Source organism: Anguilla rostrata, chromosome 14 (genome assembly GCF_018555375.3).
Source record: "Anguilla rostrata isolate EN2019 chromosome 14, ASM1855537v3, whole genome shotgun sequence".
NCBI lineage: Eukaryota > Metazoa > Chordata > Actinopteri > Anguilliformes > Anguillidae > Anguilla > Anguilla rostrata.
Genome location: NC_057946.1, coordinates 34,553,208 through 34,577,031, shown reverse-complemented (window position 1 = coordinate 34,577,031; position 23,824 = coordinate 34,553,208). Strand labels below are relative to the sequence as shown.

At 39.9% G+C, this 23,824-nt stretch overlaps 2 protein-coding genes across 2 annotated transcripts; both read left to right on the top strand.

Annotated features, from left to right (window-relative positions):
- The first annotated feature begins 868 nt into the window (after positions 1 to 868).
- dtwd2 (DTW domain containing 2) lies at positions 869 to 7,616 on the top strand. Its single transcript, XM_064306846.1, has 6 exons — positions 869 to 1,098; positions 1,923 to 2,013; positions 2,642 to 2,736; positions 3,116 to 3,308; positions 3,881 to 4,009; positions 4,536 to 7,616. The coding sequence occupies exons 1-6, from the start codon at positions 908 to 910 to the stop codon at positions 4,704 to 4,706; spliced, it is 870 nt and encodes a 289-aa protein (XP_064162916.1). The 5' UTR covers positions 869 to 907; the 3' UTR covers positions 4,707 to 7,616.
- Positions 7,617 to 10,215: 2,599 nt separating this feature from the next.
- LOC135238795 (uncharacterized) lies at positions 10,216 to 23,776 on the top strand. Its single transcript, XM_064306847.1, has 12 exons — positions 10,216 to 10,356; positions 11,317 to 11,370; positions 11,718 to 11,744; positions 12,783 to 12,815; positions 14,290 to 14,322; positions 15,432 to 15,458; positions 16,043 to 16,081; positions 16,782 to 16,820; positions 18,157 to 18,174; positions 19,573 to 19,605; positions 21,207 to 21,239; positions 23,630 to 23,776. Exons 1-12 carry the CDS (start codon positions 10,305 to 10,307, stop codon positions 23,641 to 23,643), a joined length of 402 nt encoding a protein of 133 aa, XP_064162917.1. The 5' UTR covers positions 10,216 to 10,304; the 3' UTR covers positions 23,644 to 23,776.
- Positions 23,777 to 23,824: the final 48 nt, after the last annotated feature.

Genomic DNA, 23,824 nt, shown 5'->3' with positions numbered 1-23,824 from the left:
AGTCACGTTTTGGGGGTATTTCACGAAGCAGGGCCCTGTTTCCCGAAGCAGGATTACCGAGTTAGCTGTGTAACTGCGCTGAGTAAAACCCAGAACCCTCCCAAATCTCCAAAATGGACTGAAGTGAAAAGAGCTGCTCCGGTTTTACTCAGCAGTTATCCAGCTAACTCTGCTGTGTGAAACCCCCCAGGATTCCTCTAATCCCGCTGCATGGAACAGGGCCCTGTTTGCTTTTAGATGTCAATATATGGAAGAATTCAATGTGAACAGTACGGTTGAACACAGCACCTGAATTACAGAACTTGAGTGTATGTATGTACACCTGCATAATTTGTAGAAGGCAGTTGTAAACGGACATTGTGCCTTACCACGTGGGTTGAGTTTTAGCACTGCTGCTGTGTGTGGAGTGGGAGACGAGGGTTAGAACCCTACCCCTGGATATTTAACACTTTGCCGCCTAGGAATGAAACACCACAGTATACTGGATGAGAGGAAGTGAAACTTACAAATGCATTGATAAACATGCTTCTCATTTGTCAAACAGACAGATTTGCCAGCCGTAGCTCAGATTTTTTATGCTGTTTCCCATTTATGAAAATTGAATATTTGTCACTGGGGATATTTACTGTTGTATTGAATTGATTGATGATGAACTTGGCATGTGTAGGTAGCCCCATTATCAATAGTAAGTATACTGAGCAGGAATTCTAGACTAAAATAGATGCCTATGGCTAGGGCGGGAAAGCCTTGATCTCCCGACGCCTCTAGGATAGGGGGAACCCCTTAATTTAGGAATACTAAGAGTTGTACATTTTCATTCATAGCACCATCTAGTGTTTACGCACGGTATATTAGTCGGAAGTGCGACTGCGTGCGCGTGTCGGCGCTTTTCAGACGTCCCAGTGTCATGGATACACAATGCGGGGATCTCTCTGCTCTAAGTATCTCTGACGAGTATCCTTCTACAGGTTCTGTTGAGCCAGTTCACAGTGCGGGCACGCCGCAGGGAGAGGGAGAAGACAATGCGGGTGGATTTGGGGAATTAGCAGAGTTGCCTATTGAAATAAACGAGAGACGTCCTACTTGTTTACGGTGTGGGTAAGTCGAACTGCTACATTTGCAGCATGCACCTCTGAGTACTATGCTTGTTTTTACGTGAATGAGGTTGTGTTTAAAGCGGCAATCACCACCAAAGCACAACACCAATGTGGTCAACACAATGTGAATTGTAGACATCTAAGTACTGCTACTGTGTTCTGACTGGAGAAAGTGAAATGACGTTATAGGCGAGTGCAATTCAATACAGGAAACAGTTGCGTGTCGTATGAGCACGTACTGTGGACGGCGTCATGTGTTACGTAGTTTGTTCGCTGATCATAGGTGCGCGCATGGACGTCCCAAACCGTTTCAAAGTATTTCCAAGGTGATGATTATGATGATAATAATAAACGCGTGTTCATATTATTATTATTATTTTGTCATCTTCTAGGTTATAATACGGTAGTTTAAAATACTGTGGAAGCAAATGGTTCGAGTTTTAGCAGTTTGTAGAAGGAACATGAAAAACAGGTCTATGTTCTGTTCTGTCAGAAATATGTGCTACTTAGTGCTTCCAATGTAAATAAGCAACGCGGAATGCAAAAAAACCTATATATATATATACAGTATATAATAATATAAAATATTTCACTTGATTTGTAAATTCTGTTGGGATCCATTCAAATACATGTGGGTGAATTTTAGGAGCTTTGCATCATGTGCCACTCTGAATATTTGTAGATAAGCAGATGGCTTGCAGATCAGCTGACCTTCTGGCAAAGGAGAAAGCTCTTTAAAATGCCTGCACAACATGACATTCGTCTTTGCTTGGTGTTCCTATCAATGTGTCAGCCTGACCTCGCTTGATGCTCTCTCCACTCCAGTCGCCCCCAGAAGGTGTGCTTGTGTCCCTTTCTGCCAGTGCGCCCCCTGGAGGTGTCCACAAGCCTTTACATCGTACAGCACCCTGCAGAAGTGAGTTGGGTTGTGGAAAACTGGGGGAAAGTGTAGACGGTTGGGATTGGCAATGTTTATGTGCAGCTTTGTGCAGGAAATGAATTTCATTCACAAAGGACAGTTTAAAATAATGATTTCAGTTAAGGAAATGTAAAAACTGTGCTGTTATATGCGCATAAAATGCCAGCCTGAAGTGTGGTGTGGTTACAGAAGGTTTGGTCGCTGCTGTTCATCCTGTGTGAATTGAATGAATGAAGATTAAGACTGCAGATGAGGTTTTCATTTTATGGATTTTATGGACACTGAACAAATACATATATCCTAAGTTAAATAATTGCTGCTATTTGCTGATAATTGCGCAGTGTTTTATAACTGTCTCAGTAAAATTTAAAGATGATATCAGCATGAAACATTATGGTGACAAATATCATGAAATCCGTTTTGTCTGTCCATTCTATACATGATATACATGCCAGAAATGTGGCAAAGATGTCTTGCTGAATTCCTGGACAAGTTCTTATAATGTGATTGTTTTCCTCCCATGTTTTATGTGCACAGGGTGAATAATTACGCAGCTCCGTGCCTCTTTGGCCCTGTTTTATCAGTCTGTAGCAGGCTTGTGTTTATTTGTGCGTTTTTTTCCCAGGAGAGTCGAGTGCTTCGCACTGTTCCTCTGCTGGCTGCGTGTCTTCCTCCTGAAAGGTGCAGGGTTTTTGTCGGAAGGCGATTTAACGAGGAGAGGTGAGTATCTTAAAGAAGGTATACAGCAAATTTTAATGAGAGGAATTTTCACTGAGAAGATTAAAATGTTACATATCGTTTTGATAAAATGTGCCAACAGTAAAAAAAAGAAAAAAACAAGAATGTTCTATTTAAAAAAAAATATGCAGGTCCTTTGCAAACATTTAGAAACTTTATTCATTCTATGGCTTGTGGCGCATTTTATGTTACCAAATTCCAGACTTCGAAAGAGATTGGAATATTGCATACAGGTCATTTTAATGCCAAACTAAGAAAGATTTTTTCAAAACTAAAGAAGTGAGCTGCTTTGCATCCGCCTTTAAAGGTTTTTTTTTTTTTTTTTTTAAATAATTTTGATGCGTTGTTGTTATGGGAACAGGAACCCCGAGCTGGCGGCCGTGTGCCAGGACCCCAGAACCCTAATCCTGTACCCGGGCTCGGAGGCGGAGAACCTGGAGGACCTGAGCGTGGACTTCGCGGCTGCCGCCCACAGCGTCATCATCATCGACGGGACGTGGAGCCAGGCCAAGGACATGTTCCACAGGAACGCGCTCTTCCGCTCGCCCAAGCAGGTGGCTCGGCCCTCGTGTCTGCACTTCGCCCGAAAACGCTTTATCTGTGAGAGTTTCAGATCCGGCCTCCCCAGGCTGGGCCTTACAGAGCTACAGGGTCTCTGCCGGTGTCTGTTTCTGTAACTTTAAATCAGCAGCCAGTTCAAACCCAAGACACCAGGCAAACTGAGCGAAGTGCACTGGTCTGCGTTAGGTTCTGAGTGACAGAACTGAAACTGCGGGACTTGTTGCTGTTCAGGACCAGGGTTGCAGGCCCATTACAGGAGTGCCAATCCATTTTGGGATTCATTTATTTGATCTGGCATTTTTTATGGTCATGCCCTACAGCTGCAGGCTGCATATGGTGAACATGTTTTATTGTGGTCTGGTACAGAAATGAACCAGCACTGGTGTGTCCAGCTAGAAAATTAGGCCAGAATATCTGGGATCAAAACCAGCACACACGCAAATGGACTTGTGCATCACCATGACAATGATATAGGGATATGAACAGCACAGACCGCATTTACGGTAACATTTTGTGAAAGATTTTCATTGTGTGTGTGTGTGTGTCTGTGCATTTTGTGTTTCAGGTGCAGCTGAATAGCTCTGTCTCCAGTCAGTATGTGATCAGGACTCAGCCTACCAACATGTGCCTGTCCACTCTGGAGTGTGCGGCTGTCACCTTGGCAATAATGGAGAAGAACAAAGCCATCGAGGAGGTGCGTCGTCATAAATCTGCTGTTTGTGAATTCAAGGGAACAAAACTGCTGAATGTATTTCCTTTCCTTCATTTATATAAACATTCCATGTACTTGTGTGCATGCATGTGTTTGTGTGTATGTATGTATGTGTGTGTGCGTGCGTGCATCTGGGTTTGTATCCGTGTGTGTGTGTGTGTGTGCGTGCGTGTGGGTTTGTATCTGTGTGTGTGTGTATGTGTGCATGCGTGCGTGTGTGTGCGTGCGTGCGTGTGTGTGCGTGGGTTTGTATCTGTGTATGTGTGTGTGTGTGCGTGTGTGCGTGGGTTTGTATCCGTGTGTGTGTGTGTGTGTGTGCGTGCGTGTGGGTTTGTATCTGTGTGTGTGTGTATGTGTGCGTCCGTGCGTGCATGTGTGTGCGTGCGTGTGTGTGTGTGCGTGGGTTTGTATCTGTGTATGTGTGTATGTGTGCGTGCGTGCGTGTGTGTGCGTGTGTGTGTGTGCGTGGGTTTGTATCTGTGTATGTGTGTGTGTTTGTGCTCCCCAGCTGCTCCTGAGGCCTCTGCAGGCTCTCTGCTCCTTCCAGCTGCAGCACGGGGCCCAGGTGCACCACAGCAAGGAGCACCTGCTGAGGAACGGCCTGTACCACAAGCCCATGCCCAAAAACAAGCGCAAGATCAAGAGGATGGAGCGCCTCGTCACCAATCAGAACATTTAGGGGTGGAGGGGGCGGGCCCTCCTCCCTGTCCACACCGTTGCCGTGTGACTGTGGGAACCAGTCAGGTCCCATAATAGCTGCGATCCAGTAATTACAGTTTTTCATAAAACAAAACAAACACAAACTCTCAGGCAGCCCCTAATGCACAGACATTACCTCTGTTCACACAACACGGATAAACTCTAGACAATGCACTCTAAGGTTTTAATGAAAGGGGGACTCCAGCCAAAAATCATTATATATTGTTGGTGCCTCCTTAAGAGTAATCTCTCATTTCTAATGTGTCACATATAATAATTTAAGCCACAACAAAAATATATACAGAACCCCCCCCCCAAGCAATGATGTCACGTAAACATAATGGAGGCCGAGGTCTGGTTGAAACTAAAACGAAACTTAACATCTTTAGTCACGTCTTAAATGTTGTGATTGCGAAATTGAGAAAACAATCACCCTTATGCCAATACACGGTGTTCTCCAGCCAAAAAGACATCTGCATTCATGCAAATGATGAAAAGGAGTTACATCCCGGTGACATCAATTCAAATGGTCTTTTTGCAGATACAGATGAGAGATTTGGTTTTGACTGGTCACACCAGTTACTCTGGAGGCAAGACAAAAAAAATTATAATATTTTGGTAGTGTTCAGACTAAGAATCTGTTAGTAAGTACACCTGCAGCGCAGGAGACGAGGAAAAACGTTTTTTGTTGTTTTTTTTGTTGTTTTTTTTTTACAGAATAAAAAAAGAAACCTGTCTAAAAAAAACTACCCTTGGTATCTTAAAACTTTATGTTAAAGTATTTCACTGAAATAACTGGACAAATTAAGCTTCAGTCAGCCTTCAAAAATGGGGGTGAAGCAGTCGATCAGTCTGACTTGTGCATCACTGTGAGGTTTTCACACACTGGGCGTTCACAGTGGACATTTTCCGGAGGGAAGTTAAGTCATCTTTGAGCCAGCGTGGAGAAAAACTGGAAAACTAATCCGGTAAGTCAGAGCAGCCATTAATCAGCCATAAAACAACGTTTTGAAATTCAGTTTTTTCTTTCTTTGGCCTTGTCTTACATAATCATCATTTTTCTCTTCAGTCTTGAAATACCTATTTTGAAATGATCTGTTTACTGGCCTAGCAACAGAATGCTTTACTTCCGATTGTCGATTAAAGAAGAGGTCTTCCGATGACAGGTGGCTGGCGCAAAACAAAAAGAAAAAAAAAACACCATTTTGCAGTGCAATTAAATGTGCTCCAGGTCACTGCTAGCATGCTGTAATTTAGCCTGCTGTCAAAGCTAGATTTTGCTAGATTTATAATTCAGACCAGTTCACAGTCAATGACAGTGGAAGAGTAGGACCACAGGGTGGCAATGTGGAACTTCTGCCAGTCAGTGAATATTACAGGAATTTAAAAAAGCCATCGCTGGTTTGAGCCAACATGGATTCAGTTCAGTTTTATTTGTATAGCGCTTTTTATGGAGACACTGTCACAGATGCTTTACTGTGGGAACACAAAAGAAAACTGGGAAGAAAAAAAAACAGACAATTGAGGTTAAAAATAAAAACAAAGAACAACCTGCCCGTGGGAAGAAAAGCAGTCAAAAGCTGGTGAGAAAAAACTCCCTGACGGGCAGAAATTTTGGGAGGAACCTGGCTATAGAAAGGAGCCAATTTTCCGCTAGCCAGTCCTGTGTAATGGTTTAGATAGAAGGAATGGTAACAGAAGTGTAATGAGGGATCTAGCAGAGCAAATGGTAAAATTTATTGGGCAGGTTACAGTCAGTAGAGAGATGGATAGTATGCGATTCAGAGGACCATGGTGATGCATTTAGGCCTACAGACTGCGTCATAGCCTGGGCTTAAACCAGGAGAGGGATGAGGCTGGAGCGGTCTGCAAACTCTAGGCGGGGGAAGAGGCAGAAGCCCCCAGGAATAAAACAAAAGGGAAGGATTAAGCACTGTATAATTAGGAGTTTAACTGCTGTGTGTGTAGAGACCTGAGTATAATGCGGAAAAGCCCCAGTGTGTGCTGTGCTGTGGCAGAAAATCTCAAAGATGTGAAGAAAGGGGGCGTATACATAACCAGAAGTGTAATCCTGAACAGACAGAGCCCCAACACAGCACAGAACGGCAGACGTGAGCGTTCACATGCAGTCACAAGGCAACAGCACCGTCAGCTGAGCTCACATAACAGCTCTATGGTCCTCATTGATCCTTCCCAGACATCGTCAACAAAAGGATTGACTAAAGAGGAAAGTTTTGAGCTTATACTTAAAGACAGAGAGTGTATCTGAAGCCTGAACATGCACACACAGATTATGCCGTAAGGCAGGAGCCCTCCAATTGTAATTTTAGATATCCTTGGAATTTTTGAAGTAGCCAACACCATGTGAGAAACACGATCTTGGAGGAGCGTAGAGGATAAATAACTCTCTAAGATATTCTGTAGCCAAACCATTTAAGCCTCGTATGTTCGTAGAATTTTATAGTAAATTCTCAGTTTAACAGGCAACTAATGAAGAGATGCAAGCATCTGACTGATGCCGTAGTGGCCACAATCCACATTGTGGTACTCCAAAGTTAACCCTTTAGTACTCAGATGACTCATTGTTTGCTCTTGCAAACTGAAATCTATCAGAGAGATAGGTCCATTGGGGCAAACTGACTTTTCAAGCCTGCAGAGAAGAGCATGTTGATCTGTAGTCCCAAAGGCAACACTTAAGTCCAGTAGGATGAATACAGAATGAATGAATACAGCCACAATCCAGGAAGAGAGACAAATCATTCTTTATTAAGGCAAGGGCTGTCTCAGTGCTACGATGCTTCCTGAACCAAGACTGAGATCTCTCATACACTGTTAGCCTGTAAAAAATGAGAAAGCTGTTGAGCTACACATTTCTCAAGGAACTTTGCTATGTTTGAATGGTCAGAAAAATCTATTTTTATTTATTTAATTTCATGTCTTGAGTAGTGGCTTTTTTTCTGCCATCTTAAAGGATGTGGGAACATAGCCTAATGACAATGAAGAATTACTCATGTCTAGAATTGGTTTGCCAAGGACAAGCAATAACTCCTTCAGAAGCTTTGTGGGTATGGGGTCTAGAAGGAAGGTGGATGGTTTGGAAGAATAAACTAATTTCATTAGTTCACTTGGAGGTTTGGAAGTGAACATTCTAAGGCATTCTGCGTGTCTAGCAGGCAGCTGAATATTGCCAATACAGCTCTCTCTCTGATGTAGAAGCGAATATCTTTCCCCTAATTCATGTTATTTACCACTAATAATTATTTTTTTTAATTGTTACTTCTAGATTAAACTGGAATTTGTGAGGTAAGTCTGGTATCATTATCAGTAGGTTCAGCAATTGTTTTGTAGAGCAACCGGGAATTATTCTTATTTTCTTGTATATGCTTGGAAGTAAGTAGTGGAAATAAGAGGACCTAGCTTTGGAAAGATCATCCTTATAAGTACCAAGACTCACCAAATAGAATACCTGTGAGTGGAATGCCATTTGTGTTCCAATTGACAAAACGTTAGTTTAACTGCATATGGGCAGTATACCAGTGGGTAAGTCACTTTTCCATAACTTTATTATTTTCTAATGCAACAACTACGTCAAGAGTTGTACGCAGAACAATACCCAATCCTTCTGACGGTTGATTGGTTGACAAGGAACTAGCTGAAGCATCTAAATCCAAGATAATTCAGTGTAGATGTAAGTAAGTTCCCCTCTTATCTTTTTATATGTTTGACTTTAGGCAATCAAACTACAAACCCAGATCCCTAGATTACACTACATTATGGATTCTTTGTGATTTTATTGTGGATTTATTGTGTGTTTGTTTTTAACAGTTTTGTCTTTGTTCTGTGGTTTCGTTTTTTATTATGTTTTATTTATATTAAATTAGTTTTATTATTTTTATTTATTATTATTTTTAGCAAATTGTTGTAATTTTATTGCTGTTTTTATTGTTTTAGTTTTCTTTCCGTGAACAGGGCACACATATGAAAGAGACCTTAGGTGTATGCCCTATATAAATAAAGGTTTATAAAATAATAATAATACATAAATGGCAAGTAACTGGCACAGAGTTAAATACAATAGTCATGTCTCATTCAATCTAGAATGTGCTTGTCAGGTAGTAGTAAATTACCAAGGAGCTGGAGCTAATTTAATCAAAAGGAAAATGGCACTGGAAGAGTGACAGCAGAAATGAAGAATGACAGGTCAGGTTTTAAGACCGTCACACAACGAATCACTCATTGAGAACAGCTACAGTATGAAGCAGTCTGCATGAATTTAATAACATTCTCCAGGAATTTATGGTATCTAGCTCGAGCCTGCAATGCAGTCTACGCTCGCAACATCACTTTCTGTAAGATGAAAAACTGGCATTGGTCACTGGCTGGATTACAAGAGCCGAGCATCTGAAGGATTCGATATTTTAAAGTGTTGGTGAGTTTTGTGGAGAGCTCTAAAAACTCTAAATAATCATGTCCGTCATAAATATCCTCTATGGATTGGAGCCACTGGGTGCATTCTAAGGCTATAAGTATATGCCCAAAGGAGGTAATCAGGTCAAGCTTGAAACAGAAATGCAAATATCCTATTTCCGCCTTTGAGTTTAAACAAGGCCAGCCATCACATCTCATACCATATTTGCCTATTAACTGCCTGTAAGTCCTTGTGCCATAGAACAGGGGTCATCTCTCTTAATAAAAACTATCTCTGCTATATTTGGTCCCACATTCCAGAGTGGGCCCAAATGTTATCTCTCAAGAGTTGAATTAACACTGGACATTTTACTGTGTACTTTTCATGTGAAATGGATCTGCAGATCTGTAAATAAAAAAAACATTCTATTTGAGATTAATCCATATGGAGAAATCTTATAAAGTGCTATTTGGATATGTATTGAAAAAAACCCAATTAAATATATTACAAAATGCATTGCAGTATAATTATTGCAGTCCTATTGATAAATTCCAGAACACAAGCTCTTAAACTGATACACCACGTGAATTGCAAATAAGGCACCGTAGAAAATTCCAATCTATCTTGCAAACAATAGGGTGTAAGGCAATATGATGACATCATGTCTGTACACAATCAAGGGGCTGTCCTGTGAAGGCCAGCGTGTTTTGGCTCAGGATTGTGTCCCAAAACATCTGACATTGTTGTCGATGATTAAACCAGCATTAAAACAAAATACCTTTTTTTTTTTAAATTCCGAACGGAAATGAATCTCTCTTTTTTCCATTGAGGGCATAAGCAGACAACCCCCACCCTGAGCTACCCCCCGTCCGCCGCCCTTTCCGACACCCCAACTTCAAATAACAGGGCATTTAGCACAAAGGGCCGATGGATGTTGACAACCCATGCAACAATGGGTCCAATTCACAGCTCAGATAAAGACACAACTGTCCGATTGCTGGGGCACAGCACCGAGTCACCGTCAGGTAGAAAGGAACAATGGCGTGGCGTCTGTCCACGCAAACCATGTGATGGGGAAACCAGTATAAGAAGCAGAACACAGAAAAAAGCCCAATATTTAATTCAGAACGCCATCTCACACCTTGGACACAACCACAGGACCGAATTAAGATGAGAACTCACATTCTGTTCCTTTTCTTAGCTGCTGTTGGGCTTCAACTTGGTAAGGAATTGTACTGAAAAAGAAAAGGCCTTCCTAATTGTAATTGTCACAATTGAAATTTGTTTATAACTTTTCTTCCAGTGTTTTAAATTTCATAAATATTTAAAATATAATTCACTTGCTGAATTTATAGAAACTAGCCTAATTTATGCACCCTTTAACATTTGGTTTGACTGGTAAATGCATGAATTAACTCTAGATCTGAGGCTATAGGGAGAAATAAGGAGAAATGGTTCAGTTGAGAGGATTCAGGATTTTTTAAATGAAGGTTTGAAGCACATTATATAGTTACTTCAAAGATAAATTAAGACCTTATACATTTGTCTGTCCTTTATTAAAAGTGTATGTCTAAAACTATCTATTTCAATCCAGCTCAGTCATTGCAGTATAGTGGATTACAGTGTAGTTTGTCAATACTCTTTGTGGGTTACGTAGAGACAAAATGGCAGACAGATAAATGCAAACGTCTGTCACAGTGACAGTAAAGCAACAAGTCTCATAGTGAGATGGACCGCCCACTCCAATTTTACTAATTAAACAATATTTAAAACCAATCAGACCCTTTCATTCTGCGCTCATTTCATGCTTCTTCCAGATAGAAGAGTAAAATTAAACATTGATAGTCATGCTTCACTTAAATTCTAGGGAGCATAATAACAAGTACAAGTAAGTACAATAAGTACAAGTTTTTAAAAATAAATAACTGATTTGGTAATACATGTGAAGCAAGGTTAGGGACAATTCGGTTTCAATTCAGACAAATCGGGAAATTGATTGAAAAGCTGTTCATGAATTTTAACAAGCCCATAATATTCTATTAGGTTTTTTCACTGAATAAACTGAATTTCAGTTCATTTTGAATTTCCTGAACTGAAATGTAATCGACCACAACCTTGCATTGATGTAATCAACAAGTTTTATCGTTTCTGCGATAGTTTTACATTCTTTGTCTTCTTCTAGCCATTTCAGTGTCCGTGGCATCGGATCAACACAGTCAAGATGAGAGCGATGAAGGTAATTTCTATTATAAACAAAGGTATTGTAATTGTGATAATAGTAATAATCATGATCAATATCAGTGCACTCTCCTCTTCTCATGGGAAATATCTATTGTTATGTCTGACCTTCATATTAGCATAACAAAATATTCAACGGCCCATGAAGGATACAGAATGTTATTGTAGTTTTGAATATCTCAGAACAGACTGCCGAATGTGACTTACCATCAGTTCTGTTGTAGTCATTGTGTATCAAATCTGGAAATGACTGAAAGAGGTTCCTGTTGAAAACGTGTGCCAAATTATGATATGTGAATGTACTTTACCTTTTAATCCATTGTTTGTTCATTGTTTTTTCACCAGAGGACATCAGTGAACTACAGAAAAGAGGTAGCTCACCTGTGTTTTCCCGTATCATCTATTGTTTGCTTACAATATTAAATGTACTTTTTAAAGTTGCATTGGCGAGTGTGTGCAAAATTTTAAAATAACTAGAAGAGAAATTTGAGCATTTGGATGCATGTAAATCATGTTTGAGAATTTTTTCAAATGTTAGGTAAGATTTTGCAAAAAGATTCATATATATTGGTGCCTTGCCTTCATCATGAAATGGTGTTGTATGGTGAAACAGTCATATATGCTTAACTCTAGAGTGTCACTACAGCTGTACAAGCTAATTAGAGTGGAACTTCCAATCAGAGCCTTTATTGGCTGCAGACCTGGGTCAAATACGTATTTGTTTTGGATTCAAATACTTTTCTGTGCTCTATTGATTTTGTCTGGTGTAACTGAGCCTGTCAACATGACCAGAGGACAAGGTTTGCACTTTTTGAGAGTATTTAATTGGTTCCAATACACCAGACAAGATCAGTAAAGCATAGAAAAGTAGTTGAATCTAAAACAAATACGTATTTGGCCCAGGTATGATTGGCTGTTCCTCTTTAATTAGCTGTAAGGTTATACATATAGTATAAAACATCATTTTATTCATGAAATGAATAAAATGATGAAATTCAGGCAAGTCAAAACATTTTAACCATTTAGCATCCTCTTAACTAAAAATGTTGCATGTGGATCTTTACTGAATACAATTATAAATTGTTTAAATCTATGCACCTTTGTTTTTAACCCAGAGGGCTGAAATAAGAATACAATACATTTCTATTATGAATGTATTTAAAAGGGACAATACGTCAATTCAACAGGACTTCATTCACATCGCTTAAGGCCCTACATTAAATCATAGAGGGTTGCGATCAAGACAGCATTTCATCTTTGAAATCTGATGGCAAACAAGTCACTTTGAACTTAAGCCCACAAAATCCTCCTTCAACTAAACTGCCGTATTTGTTTAATCCCTGGAGCTATTGTGTACAAGCTGTCATATTCCCGGACACTGAAAGACACTTCTGTTGTTCTTGTCCTCAGATCAGATGGAATTTGATATGACTGAAACCGAAGGTGAGAGCTTGCATAAGAAATTCAGACAATGAGGCGGAGTACAAGGTGGGAGGGTGAGGCGAAAGCTTCTGGGTGGTGTGTGTTTACGCACGGCTTGGTGGAACAAATGGAGCTTCAAATAAACAAAGTGATAAGTGCAGTGAATTATGTAGCTGACAAGTTAGCGTCTACCAACAATCTACTGCGACTAGTTTCATATCACACCTGCCCTTTAAGACCTGAATCAAATAATTACTTTGAATAATTTTCTGAATAGGTAGCCTAAACTGTTTAGACACTTCTAACAGACGATTCGAACAGTTCTAAAAGAAACATCTATTTTCACCAATATTCAGAACAAGATTATTCACATGACCATGCGTTTTTTTTTAGTTAGTGAAATGTTTTGTAGGAAAATTCTGAGGGATCAGCAGGAGAGTTTTCAAATTTTATTGGCATTTAAAGAATTGAAAATATTTCAAACATGTGTCATGTTTGACACCAGTCCGCTTTGCGCATTGCTTGTTTGTTTGTTCGCCTTTCCGGTACGCTAAAAGAAAGCCCTTTGCAAAACGGTTATAAATACATAACAGAACCAGAGGAACAAAACATCACTTTCGCCTCCCTAATCCCAGGCTGCCAGCACAAAGCCACATTGGCATCAGTTCAGGGCTCCGCTAGGCTCGTCATTACTGCGCTAATACACGAGGAGCTTTAACTGACACACAGGACTTGAGCACCCAAATGATCTCATCTGACTTTATTTTAACTTACAAGCTGAATCAGTGAATGCAACACATATCTCAGCTTATTAGCGTTTGTGACTTGAATATAATGAGCAACTGGAATTTATTTATTAAAGACCTCATAAAGGCCTTTAATAAATATATTCAGATTCCAGCCAGTTTGTCAGTGCACATATACACACGCAGACACACAAGTACTGTATATAACTTGAAATTATCCTAAGATGACTATGTTAAAGTTGCTGCTAAAGCAAGACTTTTTTAATAGTAAATGACAATTTTAAAAAACTATCGGTAGTTTTAAATATTTGCACATTAAATTCTGTCCTACCAGTAACAGCTGTTTGAGTTGAGCTGTCATGCATTTGGGCGGCCACAGGGTGACATATGGGCCCTGATGGCAGGCGACAGAGTGACCTCGGGCAGACAGTGACATCCACGAAGTGGGCCAGGGCCAATTACCCATGATGCATGCTGACGGACAGGCAGTTTCACACCTTCAGCTGACACATTCACCAGACTGGGAGCTCACTCTCTCTGGCTGCAGCACAGACATTGGCAAATAGGCCACTCTACATGCTCGTGCCTGTAACTGCAGTCCAATGAAGTCTGTTACAGGAAGAAACACACTGTATGTGTGTTTATGAGCCCAGCCATGCTCATTGAGAGGTGGTCAGGTGTAGGTGTGGGCAAATGCTGGATTTGCAAAAGCTGGTGAATGGAAAACATGTATGTTTTTATGTTCACAGATGATCAGAGCTACGAGGATGCAGCTCACCATGGTAATTAGACGCTCGTCAATGTATTTTTCAGCTCATACTTACAGTGTGTCCAATGTTCAGCAGTCAGCACTTTTGTTTCAAACCAGTGAATGCTGTCATACGAAATGTGGCACACTTATCTACGCTGGAGTTTTCTAAAAGGAATAACGGTCCTTTATTCCTAAAGAAAAACCAAAGTCAGGAGAATTAAAATGCAGTGCAGTCTCACTTGTGCATCAGTCAAAAGTTGCTCTACTTTCATACTTCCCCCAGTAAGGGGAAAGCACTCATTCCTCAGTCATTCCGCTAGTAGGACCATGTAACCACCTGAGTACACTAGAACTACTGAAAAGACAAAGTTTTAACATCAGATCAGCATGAGAAATAATCACCAGTAATGAAACACAATATGCACTAATTGTAATGTGCTAGGCAAAATGTATTTGCTAGCGATCTTAGAAATTTGTATTGCATCACAAACAAAAACTGTATTTCATATGAACACCCCCCTCCACACACACATACATGACCACACACACACACACACACACACACACATACAGACACACTCACACGCACATAAATATTACATGTATTACATGCTAACATTACATGCTAACATTAGAAATAGAAAATGAAAAATGAGTACTTGGAGCCTGTTTTTGTTTTTGATCCCGCGCTCATTTGGGGGCTCAGCAGGGCTACACACTTTTTCCACAACATACAGACAGACAGACAGACAGACAGACAGACAGAAGGAGCCACCTATCGGCCCAGGCCAGCTGGCAGGAGCAGCGTGTTCCAGGAAACGGCTTCATGCGTATCGTTTTTTTTTTTTTCTTCACCTCAGCCACACTCAGGGAAGCCTTTTACCTCTGGGCTACCCGAACAGAAGTGTGTTATGCGCTCATAAATATTTTCTGTTTAAGCATGAATAACTGTCAATTTGAAGAAAAAAAAAAACTTGCCATTTATATGCTTTTTCATTTGTCAAGGTTTTTTAATTTACCCAAGAGCTAATTCCAGAAATATTTCCAAGCACTGTCATCATCACAGACTACACTGCTTATAAGGAGAGATCTGATCAACATGTTATTTATTTATTTGTTTTTTAAATTTCCTTTTGGCAGAGGTGGATCAAGATGAATTCTCTGATGGTGAGTGAGCACCTGTCTGTTAAATGCCCGTAAAGAGCAAGGAGAGGCTGTTGTTGACGAATGATTTGTAGAGAACAGACTGAGCTTCAGGTGTTTTTTGTTGCATCACACAGTTAAAACTTAACAGGTAGCCTTTTGTAGTTATACTGTATATGCTTTTTAAATGATCATTTCTTCCCTTGAAAAAAAACATAAGTGGAATACATTGAAAATAATTTTTAATTAAAATATATTATTAAAATAATGTGACAATTCACAATATATGTGCAAATATACAAATTATTTTTTAATGGATATATCTTACAACTTACATATATCTTTTAAAAATATTTCACTGCTGTAAAATATATTTGTATATTTTTAGAAATAACCACATATTTACAATGTATTGTAATATATTTCTTTACTATAAGGGTTTTCCAAGTAAAACTGCTAATGATAGCTTGCACACTATAGCACAACAGCTGGATTTGTGACTGATCTTCTGTCTGGTTTGCTATGTATTTTACTTAATACCTTTAAAAAATGCAACAGGACTTATAAAACCCATCAGCAATTTTCATCTTAATTCTTGTTTTTGACAGATGAGGACAATGAGACCCCACAAGGACCTGAGAACATGGGTAGGGGATCTTTGTAAAACAGGAGGGTGTAATTGGATCACAGATTTAAAATGAGAATGAATGGGAGTGATTTCCCTGCATGTAATTTTTATCAAAACAAAGAAAGATTTATTTCATTCATCAAAAGTAAAAAAACACACTGAAAATAACGTGTGAGGACGTTAGCAAACACAGTAAAAAATGTTTAATTAATTATGAGTCCCAGGGGGATCACATGTACTCTATCAGATTAAAATTCACTATGTCAAAGTTGAACACTTTTTACTGTGTGAACATGTGACTGAATGCGTCCAAGAACAGTGAAGCAGAGAGAGAAACTCACAGCTGAAACATGTATTGCCCCCACGGGCAAATTAAATTGGCAAGTATACAAGTCAGTCTTCACATTGCTATATGAGTCTTTACAAATTCCATCCCCAATCCCAGGAATCAACCAATAGGAATGCAGATACAGCATGTGGCTGTATGATGATCATGTGCAATTAACGTCATATAGGTGCGCTGGCATTAACCCTTTCTTGGGTTCAGTAAATGCAGCAATGCAGCATAAGGAAATAAAGCCATTATTTTGGGTAGGCCCTCAGCATCCAGAAGTGGCTAACACTAAATGTGAATTAGAGTGGGTGAAAGTGAACATCAGTAATTGCAGTTAAGTCTTGAAATGCACGACCATGGATATCCACTCTTGCCCTTTTCCTAGAAACTGAATCTGAAGCGGAATCTGATGAGGAGGTGGATGGTGAGTAATCACAAAATATCTTGTATTTTCTTTTCCATGCAGCTACATTTCTTTTCTACATTGGCACTTTGTACGTGTGAGAGAGCACGTTTAATATATGCACAGCGCTCAGTGTTAAATGAACCCCTGACAGAGTAAATTTTACTGTAATAGAGTGCACGTGATCTCAACTGCCCTCAAATGACCTTAACTAAGAAATTTCCTGGAACAAAAACCAGCATAAACAGGGGTCCTCCAGGAGAACCGTTAAGGTTATTGAGAACAGGAGCTTTAATGACTTCCCTTAAACGTACTGTGACACAATGCAGGTTTGGCTCGTCGCAGTTTGCTCTATCTTTGAACTCGTTGATTCTCAACAAATGGGTCTGCTTTTGTGACCAGGTGTCCAAACTTTGAGCAATTGGTACCCCACTGATTTCCATATGCAGGTCTAGATGTACCCCGTGCCTTCATCCTAAAGGAATCATTTGTCTTACAATGATAGTTTGCAACAAGCCAAGCCCGCATTGTGTTAAAGTAAATTTAAAGGGAAAAATATTTTAAATAGCTTTCATTCATGAAAGGACTGGCTGCAAGAAAATCCAGGATAGATGAGAACCCATGTCTGAGTATCTGAAATAATTATTTGAATCATGTCTGCTTAGTTATAGTCGCCAGTTTTAAAAAAATGTTATTTTATTTTTTTGTGTTCAATACCACACTGCTAGATCAGGGGAAATATACCTTTGCCATGTGCCATCTCTGATCTGCCGTTTGATCAGTAACCCAGGACCAATTTAATACGGTACACTGTCCCAGGACCTAGACACTTAGCTCTCCAGGAACGTCGAAACAACTTTTGCATTATTGTCTCAGAACAGCACTTGCCATAGCAGCACAGAGGGGCAGATCATAGAAGCGTGACATTTGACGCACACCTCCTGTTGATATTCAACCGCTTCCACGTGTCACATAGTTTGTGTCTGAATCACTGGATCTGGTCTATGCCTTCAGCTAAGATCAGGGGAGTCAAACTCGAGCACTCCAGGGTCTACTGGTTTTTGATGTGTGTCAGCATGAGTGAATCATTTGTCATTGATTGACTAAAGAGACCAGATAGGACCGGATTCTCACGTGCTGTGTCTTGGACCCTCCTTCACGGAGTTGCCAAATACTGGTACACCCTGAAAAGTGGGCGGATTCCTGCCGGTGAACTGAACTGTGAACATTCCCCAGGGCACTGGTGCAAGGTATAAGCTTGGCAGATTCGGCTGCCACTCAGGTGATTCGCCTTATTCTTAGGCCTGTATGACCTGGTCACTCCAGGTTTCTGAGCTTCTCTCTTTTTTTGTTGCAGGCATGATGGGAAAACAAGGTAAGGGAGACATGTTTTTGTCAGTCATGCACTGTTCCATTTCCTTTGAACATTGAACAAGGTCTACGCACCATTATCAAATGAAGCCCCATTCAGCAGACTTGTCACCTGACTGATCCTACATGTTGACTTTTTGCTTTACAGAAAGGAACATCCTCTTTTGAGATATGTAGGAATGATTAATTCATCGCAAAATTACAGATAAAATTGTGGCAATACACCAAAAAAAATAAGTACAACCACAAACAGATGAACCAGGTCGACCAAGTCTAAGATTATATTTTCCCTTGCAGAGTTGCAAATAATTAGAGACAATTTAACAGTGGGAGTAAGACTTTTCCTTCCTTTCCAAATGCCTAGCGTACATAAAAGATGTAAATAACATTTTTAAAGTTCTAAAGTACACTGAGGTTCTTAATAAAACATTTCCCAGTGCAAAAACTGTTTATTTTCCAGTCCTATGACCATTTGAGGGGATAAGGGGTAGGTGGGAGAGGGAGATTCTCAAAACGTATGATGATCACTTTCAAGGACCACATTCAATTGTCAATACATGAGCTACAGCTTATCACAACTGCAAATTAGTGTTAAAAAAAAAGCGACATTTGACCCTTGTTTTGGATTATTTGTTCAACTTTTTAGTTGATGCCTATTGAAAGGTTGGGGATAATTCCACTTTAATTCACTCAATTCACAAAATGGATGGAACGTTTTAAAAAAATCTATTTGAACCCAATGAATTCACTAAATTAATTAAAATTCCAGAATGATGTCCACGATGTTCCATGGGTATTTTCGTTTGATTAAGTGAACTTCCAAAGGGAAAGCAGTTTGAAAGCTTTCAGGAGAGGATAAACACATCGTTTCACGTGAGGTTTATTACGGCAGAGGGCTTGAGAGGGCTCAGTTAGAAAGGGAGGGAGGCTATAGCCTGGACATCCCTGGCGTGTGTCTGGATTACATCATTGGTTGCATATGGCCAATATGAATATGCAAGTCTGGAGTAGAGGAACACAGAAGCACCGTCCTGTCAGGTCAGCCTGGGGTACAAAGGTCACTACCGCATTGTTCCATTTTTTTATTATTTCTTTTTCTCTTATGGGGAGAAGGATAAGAAAATAACACATGAGTAGGTGAGTCAATGATCAAAGGGAGATATATTAATCCAAAGTACACAATTTAAAACAACAACAACAATAACAATGATAGACAGTATTATATAATATATAATTTAAGCAGAATTTTAATTCATTTTGTGAACTGACTGAATTCTGAATTGAAATGTATTTGACTTAAACACTGCTTACTTGACACAGAATTTCAGCAGCATTAGAAATCTATTATTTTGCGAGCATATCAGTCAATAATAATTTTTTGTCCTTTGTTTATCTTGTTTAGCTGAAGTTGACCCTGGTGTTGCTGCAAATTTAGGTAGGTTCAAAGCTTCAGTTTTCTTAATAGACTGAACAGTGTGCAAATCAGAATAGTGTTTCCAGTTTGATAATTAACTACAACAGATGTTTAATTTAAAATTTCTGTTTTGAAATGGATACATGGGTCATGATTTTCATCATGTGTGAAATTTCTGCGGAAATAAGTGCGGAAATTTCTCTTGTATTATGTTGTGTTATAATCAGTTGAAAATGAAATGTTTAGCTTCAGATATGCTTGTCTTGTCACAGGATTGTATATTCGCCTCTAGATGTTTCTCTTTCTCGTTCCATTGTATCAAATGGCTGGATCTTCCAAAAAAAAAAAAAAATTCCACAGACAGAATCAAGAAACTTCCTTGATTCCCGATTTGAAAATAGGATAGATTCAACTACAGGTAGAGAGGCAAAACAAGAAACTGAAAAATATACCCCAGTGAGGGTATACATTGAATGAGTTTTTGAAAGTTTGCTAACAAAAGATTTCCTTTGATTGTGTAAATACTCTCTTAAAATAACACGTCTCTGTGAAATTGGCTGTTAAATTTATGGCCCTCACTTGCTGCCAAGACGTCCACCAGTGTCTTGGAATGAGTGGTAATTTTGGGTCTAGCACAGCTGTTGACACTTGTTGTCTGCCGTCCTCCTCCATTTTCTGATGATTCAACAAACAGGCAGCCAGCTCTGCAGTCTGCGGTTCCAGAAGACAAAATGGGACGAAATGCCACAGACATAAAAAAAAAAGCAGGAGGGCATGGCGAGGACTTTTTAAACAAAAACGGACTCAGAAGTTCTCGATAAATAAATAAAGTTTGCGGTGAATTATTGAAAAGTTGACCCAGCAAAGGTTACAAAAGAGTCAGAGGGACCAGACAAAACGTTAGCTAAAATGTTGCCAAAATGTTCAAATTCTTTTAAAATGTGATATTCAGGAATTTTACAGCGGACTAAAGGTAAAGTATTTGCAACAATTATTTAGACCAGGTCTGTGAGGAGAACACCTGATGTAAAAATGTTTAATTAAGCCGTTCAAAAGCCAGGGTGTGTGTTGTTTGCAGTTTATACTCCTCTTGTGAATGAAAAACCATCATAATTGTTCAGCTTTTCAAGCATAGTCAGTTCTCTGCAGTTCTAACCAATAGGGCAGGACTGAGTACAAAAGACAAATGGTGGCACAATGTTGAAATGGTTGTGGAGTATTTTTACTCTAGCTCTGGACTTAACCTTTCACCTAGACCTCTGTGAGATGTGGTGTCATAGTTTACCTGTCGAGCCAGTTGAGGTGTTTGTGTCATGCCTTAGGCTGCCTATTGACACACGGGGGTTCCCTGGAGAAAGCAGTCCTCAATGTGACTAACCTGCCATTAATGTTCATTGTCAGACTTCTTATCAGGCACTTATAGGCCTACTGTACACAATATACTCCACACACCGAATACAGGACACATGTGCCAGCGGGTCACAAGAAACTTCTGTAAATATCTAAAATATCCATCATTGCATGCAATAACTCTCTGGGCCAAATACACTAAAACTTAAATGATACAAAAAACAAGAAAAAACCATAAAGTGACCATTTAAATGTGCCTGGTCTCTCCACAGATGACGTCACTGAAGAAGATGACACGGAAGAAGGTGATTAGCTCGAATTTGATTCGTCTCCTCGGCTAATCCCTCAACCACAACCAGAACTAAGCACCCTGTCCCGTTGCTTGCTTGTTGCGTAGTCTACTGATGGTGTGGGTCAGAAGCTGTGAATTAATAGCCCGCATATTTCGCAGATTTCCCAAAATACTAGTAAGTGTGAATGGATGTCAGTGACACTGCTCTGGAGCCACTCCTCCATCTTCCAGACACTCGTTTGCAGACCTGCGTCATGTGATTATTTGAAATATTTTAACCCTTTAAAAGCAAATGGGCTGTATGGGTAGCGTAGAGGTATAAACACTCACCTACCACCACAGACACCCGGGTTCAATCCCCAGCAGTGGTACTTACGGCTTGGTCAGATGTTCCTACGAACATAATTGGCAGTGTTTGCAGGTGGGAAGCCGGTGAGGGTATGAGTCCTGATCGTTGCATTAGCGACTCCTAATGGTTTGTCGGGGCACCTGTTCAGCAGGGAGGGGATCTGATAGCGTGAACCTCCGCACTCTCCCAGTGAAACTCCTCGCTGTCAGCTGAAAAGAAGCGGCTGGCGACTCCACATGTATCGGAGGAGGCATGTGGTAGTCTGCACCCTACCCAGACCGACAGAGGATAGCGCGTCAACCAGGACCGTGATTAACACAGGGAGTTGGTATAATGACTAAATTGGGGAGAAAATGGGAGAAAAATTACAAAAAAAACAAAAACGTAATACTCGTCATTAGGCCTGCTAACCTCTTTAAAAGAAGCATCATTTTCCACCAGTATATATGATTCCAATTAAATTACATTAAATTACATTTCCTCTTCATATTATATTACCTTTAGACAGTAATTTGATTAGTAGAAAATTCTCTGATCAGATTTCACCGCCATCTAAAGGGTTAAAAGTATTTTGAAAAACGTAATTGACCCAGGCTGACTTTGTTTGTTCTTTGTTTATGACCATCTGTCTCGCTCAGTCTTCTTATCTTGGAGACTCAGGCGAGGCCATGTTCTTTCTTCATATCTTGGCATTGCAAACTTGTCTCTTCGATGCCTGCTCAGACCCATTCTAAATGACTGACTTTGCTGCTGCGTTTAACCTCTGGCTGTTGATGTGATACTCTTAAAAAGGGATGGAATTTGGCTCACGAGCTGTTCCAAGTATTGGTACTACGACAGTCCTCTCAAAAACAAAATAAACAAGTTTGATTGTTTGGTACACTTTAAAGTAGCCTAACATGCGCAGCTTCCCAATAGTTGTTTATTTAGTTTCTGTTTTTAATTTGAAAACTTTGAATACTTCAAATAATTAAAGTACTATTGTTTTTCAGAACCACATTAAGACCTAGTCAGGTAAATGGGTGTAGCAGCTGTCCGGTTGTCATTCTAAATTTACACATCACCATGTACATTCTGGTTTATGTTTATGGAGTGATTTAACGTGTCAGCTAGAATGCAAATTGTTGGTTAGCATAAATATAAAAGGATTACATGCGTTTTAAATTGAAGTTAGCCTACTACAATTGCTAGGGTATTCCAATAGGGCGTGATTATGTGCATTTACCTCATGATTGGCAGAACTGGATTGGTGATTCAGTGTGTAATAATCTGAATGCTCTTTTAAGTCAGAGCCATTGAGGAATATTTTTCATGGCACTTTGCTGTACTTAGTCCAGCGGCATAAACCTGCGACATTCTCCAGTCTAGTGTGTGTGCATCCTTCAGTGTGCAGTGAAATCATATTCACTTGGGTACATCATTACATTTTTAAACCTGCAACATTCTCTAGGGCGTGAGAATCCTTCAGTTGTGCAGTGAGATCATATTCACTCAAGTACATAATTACATTTAGAAACTGGAAATAGGCCAGTGATTTCCATTTATACTGCCAATGGTAGCAGTGTAGGAACCAAAATGGCTTCCTGAAACTGTTCCCTTTAAGACCAATCTCATAAATAAGAATTTAAAAAGTCAGATTTTAAAAATTGCTATCAACAGGTCTACTAGTGTCACTTGGCTGACACCTGTCTTGAAAAACTTGCGCAACACGTGACAATTGTTAGTAAATAGTTTCTTATTTACACTCACTCTGGAGAGGAGTTATATTTGGAATTTATAATAATAGACCACAAACCAGACTATTGCCAGACATTATGTCATTTTCCCTGTAGCTTGTCAGTATTTATTTTCTAGTCATGTCCACATTTCCTATGACTGAAATTCAAAAAGAAATCAAAAAAAAGTTACACCCCTAAAGCAAATACACAAACTAACTCACGTGGACCTTCTGTGCGAGAATTCAGTTTGCTCAGGACATAAAAAGGAACCTTTCAGGCAGCCGATGTTGAGTGTCCTTCGGCAAGGTGACATTGCGATGCATCCGTCTCTGGCAGCTGAAGAGGAGTGAAGGCGAAGGACAAGGAAAAGCACAAGGCCCCAGCACCCGCCCTGTTCCGTACCTTTCCACAGGAAGAGCGATGGACCGTCTCCCTCAGCCGCCTACACCTTTCCCAGTCAATAAAAACAATACCGGCCTCTGACTCGACTGCTCTCTGACTTCATTAGTCACACTTCATTTCATTTATTCA